At 44.7% G+C, this 8,409-nt stretch overlaps 1 protein-coding gene across 1 annotated transcript in view; it reads left to right on the top strand.

Annotated features, from left to right (window-relative positions):
• Positions 1 to 381: 381 nt before the first annotated feature.
• MCUB (mitochondrial calcium uniporter dominant negative subunit beta) overlaps positions 382 to 8,409 on the top strand; it is a 91,099-nt gene continuing 83,071 nt past the window's right edge. The window contains exon 1 of the mRNA XM_021684497.1: positions 382 to 578. Within this exon, the coding sequence (XP_021540172.1) occupies positions 477 to 578 (102 nt within the window). The 5' untranslated portion in view covers positions 382 to 476. The remainder of the gene's footprint in view (positions 579 to 8,409) is intronic.

Below are 8,409 nucleotides of genomic sequence, written 5' to 3'. Positions count from 1 at the left end.
TCTCCAGCTCCCGGAGGCTCTCCTCCCCTCACCCCCACTCCTCACTGCCCCGTGGCCGGGAATGGAGACACTAAGTCCCCAGAATTAACGGTGGGTGTTGAAATCAACAGCCCCCAAGGTGTGATCGCAAACTCTCGTTCATTCCTGAAGGGGCTTCCACGGCAAAAAGAGGTGTCGGCCAAGCATTCGCGCTGCCCGTCGAAATCTAAGACGGGGGAGGGCGGTTCACTAGCGCCCCTCCCCCTTTTCTCTTTTTTTCCGTCGGAGGAGAGAAAACAGCCTGAAGCCGGGCGCGTACACAGAGCCTCGGGAAGCGGGACACACCCTCCCCTTAGCCCGCCCCCCGCCCGGCGGCGCGGCGTGGGGAGGCGGGGGCCGGCGGGAGGCGCGGGCCGGGCTGCGTGCACGGAGAGCGCCGGCTGCTAGCCTCCCGGCGCTGGCCGGCTGACTCGTGCGGGAGCCCGCGCTTGGGCAGGATGCTGCTTCTGAGGGGTGCCTGGACGCGGCGCCCGCGGTTACTGCCGACCCACGGACCCCGGGGCCGAGCGCATCCGCGGCCGCGAACGCCGATGCCTCAGGTGAGACAGAGCCCGGCTCGGGGGCCGGGGGGCGGCTGGAAAAGTTTGCGTAGGGCAACTTGGGCGGGAGCGAAAGCCGAGCGGCCGGCAAGTTCCCCGCGTTTTGCTGGCCCTCCGGCTCCGCGCGGGAGGACCCCGACGAGTGGGCGCCCGGGCCGCAGACGTGGGTCCCCAGGTCTGCAGGCGCAGTCACGCCCAGCGGCCGAGGGAAGGCGAGACCGGGGCGGCGAGGAGGAGCATCACCTCCGCCAAGTTGGGGTGCTGGGACCACGGGGCGACGCGGCAAAATCTCTCCGGGAGGCAGTTTCTCCGCGGCCAAAACGCACTCAGGAGGAAGTTTTCCGAGTCACTTTGCCGTCGGCTCGGTCGTGGGTGGCGAGAGGGGCTCAGAAAACGAGGGAGCACAGTGACTGCCCGAGTGTGCACTGTCGTAGGGAAGTGAAATCTCCAGTCTGAAAACCACCAGCCTGAGACATGGGTGAATCATGAGTGTGTGTCGGTGAGTAACAGCGGGCCTGACACAGTTGTGTTGTGGCCTGAGTAGAACCGTTGCTTGGAGAGGGAAGAGAGTGGATGTGCCCTAGAAAAGACAGAGATAGGGCAAAATGCTGCGTGCAACTCGGACTGGGATGGAGCCCGACAGAAGCCCTAACTGAGCCTGATGAGGAGACAGCCCCATTAAAGAGAGCCTTCCAGGTGCGTGTGGTTGGGGAGCGTGTTGTTTCTGAGTTTTAATTCTCAGCCTCCCTCCCCCCATTAGATTAATTTCAGATCGTTAAAGAGAAAAATACGTTTAGCTGTGCAGTTTGCAAGAAAAACAAAAGCCATGCCATTATCTTGTCACTTTCACTTCCTGTGTTTTTTTTTTTTCCTCCAGCTATTTCAGGGCTTCACAGTTTTGAATGCTGGAGGAAATATTTAAATACATACTTAGAATGCTCTCCCTGAGTGTTTGAGAGAGAATGAGGAAGGGCATTTTGTTACTAACACCTAGGAAAAGGGGCAGACTCTTTAAAATGATACTTAGCAGTAAATTGGAGAGAGGGGCTTCCACTTTTTGAAATTGTACTTTATTAGAAAGTGTTGCACTTCTGGGTCAAAAATATACCAAACAGTGAAACAAGCCCAACACAAGGAGCCCTCTTCAGTATACCACCATTTAAACATAAATGATTCCGTTTTCTATTAAGTCCATTTAACATCTGGAGTAGAATTGTTACAGAGCCCAAGACTGGCTGCCCTTTCTCAAATTATCATCTCTAAGCCCCTTTCTCCATATTTCCCACCAGATGCTATTCCCACCTGGTGCCATTGCATGCCCCAGCAGGAATGTGGATGCCCTTTAAAAAAAAGAAAATGATACAGTGGGGCTTATTAGGCTTAATCATAGGGGAACACTGGTTAGTACTTTGCCTCTAGGTAATCATCTTAAGCCTTACATTGGCTTGTTTGTAATTTGCAGATATTTGTTTTAAGTTTTGACTGTCCATCCTATTAAGTCAATTTACTGAACTTTAGAAGTGGAAATGCTTCCATCATTTTACTTCATAAAAGACCCCTGAAAGAAGAAAGACAAGCCTGTGAGTTTGCTTCTTTGTATGCCTCTTTGAAATCATACCATAAAGAAACTGACAAATACCCTGGCCACTTAGGAGTTTTAGTTAGGACTACTAAACCATTTTCTACAAATCATATTAACTGGCCGTGGGGACATTTTTCACTCTAAAGTCTGTTTTGTGGTCTCCCCATGTGATATGAAAAGTGCTATGGCTAAAGACAAGTATTTTATATATTTTTGCCACATTCAGACCCCTAGCATCCATGAAAACAGGAAAAACACACACAACAAAAGTGATATTTGCAACCCCACAGCTCATAAAATCTTAGCTTGCAAGGACTTGTCATTAATAGTAGTTCAAGTAAGCATTCCCAATTATATTTGACCTTTTCTAAAAGTATGAGTGTGCTATAATTTATAGGAGGATTTGGTAATTTTGGAAAATATACAGTTCTCATCCTTCATATGGTAGGTAAGTCTGTCAGTATTTTGTGGGTGGAAAAAAGTTTGTCAACATGGATACGCTTCGTATACCAGAATTGTTTTTTAAAGAACGCATTTAATCTGAAGCATAAGTGAGCAAGAGCATGTTGTGTTACCTTTAGCCAAGGCATGCCCGGGTGTCTATGGTCACGATCCGATGTCAGTATCTCTGCTTGTCCTCAGCACGCTGGCTGAGGCTGAGCGGTTGTCAGGGCAATCCCCTGTTCTGCAGGCTGCAGCTTTGAGTGATGATGGCACCTGGTAAATTACCTTTAAACAGAAGGGCCTTACCTAATTGTGCCTTTCTTAACTTGGGTTTTCTGCTGCTTAGTTTGAAAACCTCCCTGGTAAGGTTTCAGGCCCCCAGGACAGCATTTGAGTCTCTACGGAAGCTGTGTTTAAAACTTAAAAAAATCTGGGGCGCCTGGGTGGCTCGGTCCTTGGGCGTCTGCCTTCGGCTCGGGTCATGATCCCAGGGTCCTGGGATCGAGCCCCACGTCGGGCTCCCTGCTCTGCGGGGAGCCTGCTTCTCCCTCTCCCACTCCCCCTGCTTGTGTTCCTGCTCTCACTATGTCTCTCTCTGTCAAATAAATAAATAAAATCTTTAAAAAAAAAAAAACAACTTAAAAAATCAAGTGTACTTTGCAGAGAAGTTTGGGTATGCTTTTTTTTTTTTAAACATCTGGAAACAAAGCAGTATAGCAATACATGTTTTCATTCCACCGCCAGATGTTAATTTAGAAATTGTTTTTGCCTTTTGAATTTAGGTCAGCCCCATTTGACACTTGACTCCCATTCTACCTCTTGTGTTTGTAACTAGGGCACTGTACTCTGTAATACTGGTTTCAGAGCTCCCTCCTGAGGAGGGTGTTTAGTTGTACGTTGGAGTTTGTACTTAAGTTATAGAAGACATTGGGGCAAGGTCATTCTAGACCAGTTTGTTAAATATTAAACATTACTGTCTTCCCAGTGCTTAGGTATTAGTATTAGTGCTCGGTTTTTTGTTTTTAGATTTTACTATTTATTGCAATTTAACAAACACTATTCGTGCTGTTTTGTGGCAAACTCTAAGCTAGAAAATAATTTTGTATCTTGGCAGATAAATATTTGTGGAATGAGGTCCCTGTGAAACCAAGGTAGAAAACCTGAGGCAAATATTGGTTGATCTGATTGCTCTATAAACTAAATATGTTTAGGCCATAGAATAGAAATGAGCAGCTAACTGAGGTGGTGGTAGGCGGTTGGCACTCGTGGCCCAGCCACCCCAGAGCTCCCTCAACCTAGCCAAGTCTTTCGGTCTATTTGGGCCTGTTGTACTCCCTTTTCAAAACAAAGAGACTTGTCTAATTGGTCCCCAAAGCCCTTTCCATCTTGAAAATTGCCATTTTGTAATTTTACCAGGGGATGTATGGAGAGTATTGAATGAAATACTGTCAGTGTCAGAATGGTTGTCTGAATGGTTGAACAATCCTCTGTTTGATCTTAGGCAGTCAGTAGACTAGCAGCTCTACCTTGTGGTTGTAGTAACTGTTTTCCCTTTGAAGAGGAATTGAAATTTATTTGATTGGGTAAGCATGTCAGAATTAAGTCTCGCTCTGATACTTCATTCTGTCATTAGCAGTGTTTTCATCTGTGCAATGTTGCTTATTCAAGAGTATCTAGTGTTAGAACCCTGAAACCATTATATAATAGACATCTTGAGCTAACCTGTAGGCTATAAACCAATAGATAATAATCGGTGTTACCTCAGCCATATTCTAGAAGCATCTTTTTATTTTTATTTATTTATTTTAAAGATTTTATTTATTTATTTCACAGAGACACAGCGAGAGAGGGAACACAAGCAGGGGGAGTGGGAGAGGGAGAAGCAGGCCTCCCGCGGAGCAGGGAGCCCGATGCGGGGCTCGATCCCAGGACCCTGGGATCATGACCTGAGCCGAAGGCAGATGCTTAACAACTGAGCCACCTAGGTGCCCCAAAGCATCTTCTTTTTTAAAAAATCCCATTTAATTTACCACAGTATGAATTTTCCTGTCTTTTTAAAAATAAATACCAACTCTCTGTTCTCTGAGCTTCATACATCTGAGTTCAGACTGCATGGGATCCCTCACCCAAATGTTTTTACTGAATTTCCCACATTAGCATACCTTTAAAAAAACAGTCCTATGAAACATGGTAGTCAGTTAAAAGGTTAAGAGGAACCCCAGAAGAAATTGCTGTCTAGTCTTAGTATTCAAGTCACTGGCTTCTCCTGCCCAGATGCTGGGTTTATTGTACCAGAAGTGAAATGAGTGTGTAGCCAGGGCTGTTCTCCCTGTGCACTGGCTGCCAGAAAGCCTAGAGTCCGATTTTCAACCCACCTTCTAACAAATGTGAAATGATAAGCATTTTATGTGTTTACCATATTCATGGTTTCATCGTCTCTACCTTCATTTTTTCCTCCATTCACATCCTCACCCATTTTTCTGAAATTGTCTTTTAATGGGAAAATGTGGTGCATAAATAACTTTTTTTTAAAGATTTTATTTATCTGAGAGAGAGTGCGTGCGAAAGTGAGAGTGCACAAATGAGGGGGGGACACAGAGGGAGAAGCAGACTCCCCACTGAGCAGGGAGCCCGATGCGGGGCTCGATCCCAGGATCCCCCAGGATCATAACCTGAGCTGAAGGCAGACGCTTAATCAACTGAGCCACCCAGGCGCCCCCCATAAATAAGGTTTTAAGAAATTTAAAAAATCAGCCCTTGGTGTTTGAACAAATATGTTCTAAGTAGTTAATTGCGGAAGTGTGGCAAACCAACATCTGTCTTCACACAGTCTCCTAGGGGCTTTGTGCATAGGAAGTGCTCAATAAATATTGATTGTATTGAATTCAGCTACTGTAAGAGTCTAATTTTGATGCTGTGGTTCTCTTGCTCTTTTTAATTGAGATGTAATTGACATGTATGGTTCTCTCTTAAATGGGGTGCTGAACTTGTTTACTCGCCACCTTTTTTCCTTCTTACTACCCTCACCTGTCCTAATTCTGATTTCCTTGCTACCTACCCTGTCCTCACCTGACTTAAAATCTAGTTTGGGTCAACTAGCAATGCCTATAAATCTCTTTATTCTCAGAGTTTCCTATTCCATTAACTCATAAATGGTATTACTTGATTGTATGTGATTTTTATCTTAGCTGCATCTTCATTATGAAGGGAATAGAGACATTGCAGTCCAGGCTTTTGTTTGACAGATCTTTTGGGGATAATTAGATTTATTTTTTATTTTCTTTAAAGATTTTTTTTTTTTAATTTGAGAGAGAGAGAGAGCGCAAGTGTGTGCACAAGTGGGGGAGGGAGAAGCAGACTCCCCACTGAGCAAGGAGCCCGATGTGGGGCTTGATCCCAAGGAGCCTGGGATCATGATCTGAGCTGAAGGCAGATGCTTAACAGACTGAGCCACCCAGGCATCCCGGGGATAATTAGATTTCTCTTCAGGATTCACAATACTGGTGAGAAATGATGTATGAAATCTGCACTATAAACAAAGTTTACTGAAGAGAATTTCTCTTTTTTTTTAATTTATTTATTTGAGAGAGAGAGAATGAGAGAGAGCACATGAGAGGGGGGAGGGTCAGAGGGAGAAGCAGACTCCCTGCCGAGCAGGGAGCCCGATGCGGGACTCGATCCAGGGACTCCAGGATCATGACCTGAGCCGAAGGCAGTCGCCCAACCAACTGAGCCACCCAGGCGCCCTGAAGAGAATTTCTCTCAGTAGATTTCAGGGCAAGAAATAGGGAGCCATGAAAAGAGTAATGAGATGGAGCCGGAGTTGAAATGTTTATAGCCTGTGAGCAGAAACAAGAAGTGACATGAAACATTAAACTATCAAGAAATGGATAGGTGCACAAAGCTTTATTGTGGCAACTTTAGGGAAAAATCTTCCTGATGGGCAAGGGTCATCCCACAGGTAGGTGTTGTACCTGAGGGTCTTTTGATACTCACTAGATGGAGTAGATGGTTTGGTTTATAGCTGCTGTGAACACTAGTGGTAATCCCATTATATTTAATTCCACTGGGAACTCTCAATTCTTTTGTTGTAGGAATGCTTTTATAATGAACCATTGCTCAAATCACATTTCTGGGACTTGATGAATTAGCTTATTTTTAACCTCTTAGGCATAACAGTAAATAAATGTCCTGAATCTGGTTGGAGGAAGGAAGAAGTTCTTCTTTTTGACAAATCCTTGTTCTTTTTCTGACTGTGCGTGTGTGCGTATTCATGTGTGGCTGTCTCTTGTTAAATATTTTGTTTGTTTTTGATATGAGTTTCCCCAGTAGGCTGAATAGGTTATTTGAAGAGAGGATTTTAAAAGGTGTTTGATGAATAACTGCTCTTTGCACCGGTAATGCAGCTGGAATATAAGTGTACATTTTTATTAGAGAGGCTGATGGTATTGTGACCATAAACCTGAAAAAACATTGTTTTAGAAAATGTCTGCAAACACATCAACGTAGCATTGGCTCTCTAAGCCCTTGCTAGGGGATGTTTATGATGACATTTTACAGTCTGATGACTCATTTCTGCAAGTCTGCTTTGAGAATGTTTCAGATAATATATAATAAAGCAATTTCCACTTTTTAAGAGAAAGTATGGTTTCTTTTGACTTTGTAAATTATCCTTTTATGGGTTGGTTATTCATGAAACCAAGGTAAGAAAGCTTTAAAACCTCAGCTACAGGGGCGCCTGGGTGGCTCAGTTGTTAAGCGTCTGCCTTCGGCTCAGGTCATGATCACAGGGTCCTGGGATCGAGCCCCACGTCAAGCCCCATGTCGGGCTCCCTGCTTGGCGGAGAGTTTGCTTCTCCCTCTCCCACTCCCCCTGCTTGTGTTTCCTCTCTCACTGTGTCTCTCTCTGTCAAATAAATAAAATCTAAAAAAACCCACAAAAACCTTCAAAAAACATAAGCTACAGTTGATCCAGAAATCCAGTGGCCTCATCCCTTCTGTCCTACTTTCTACTCCATGCCTTCCGTGTCCCGTAATTGGTGTCTGTGATGTTCCCTGGGTAGCATTGACACCCCCCCCCCCCCCCCCCAAATCACCCTTCCTTCAGTCTCCTGAATTCTGCACTTCCTCCAGGGCTGAGTTCCAGTACCCACCCACCCACTGCGCGGATCCCCATTTTGCTGAGGTCCACAGGTCTGTGCCAGCAGAATTAACCACGTTCTTTTTTCCTCTCCCACGACACTTAGAGCATTCCACCATGTGTTTTAGTTGTGCTCATATGGTTTTCCCACCTAGATTCTCTCAGCACTTTGTGGTCAGAACTCTTTCTCCTTACCTCCGATGGCCTCGGCCCTGCCACAGTAGGTGCATAATACATGCTTGTTGGGTAGAGGGTGAGTGGATGGATGATCAAGAACTAAATATTACATAGAGTTCCTTAATGGTGTGCTTTCTTCAGGTCTTACTTTCTCGATTTCCTCTTCTCCATTTCATCCAGTTGGGAACACCTGAAGCATTCTTCCCTACTTTTTGTGATATGAGCCTTGAATAATTGAAGATTTTTTAAAAGTTAATCAAAATAATCTTTATTGTATTTTCTGTTCAAAGAAAGCAGTAATCTTATATCTTGGTTAGTTTTATTTCAGATATGCTTTCAAATCAAGAGTTTTAAAGGATATGATTAACAATCTAATGAAGCATAAATTAAGTACAGTCTGGTGTGTAAGGATGTGCCTTTTCTTGGCTGTTTTTTTTTCTTTTATTGAGGTATATGACCTACAACATTATATTCATTTCAGGTGTACA

Source organism: Neomonachus schauinslandi, chromosome 2 (assembly GCF_002201575.2).
Source record: "Neomonachus schauinslandi chromosome 2, ASM220157v2, whole genome shotgun sequence".
In the NCBI taxonomy this organism is placed as follows: Eukaryota; Metazoa; Chordata; class Mammalia; order Carnivora; family Phocidae; genus Neomonachus; species Neomonachus schauinslandi.
This window is presented reverse-complemented; position numbering and strand designations above follow the sequence as displayed.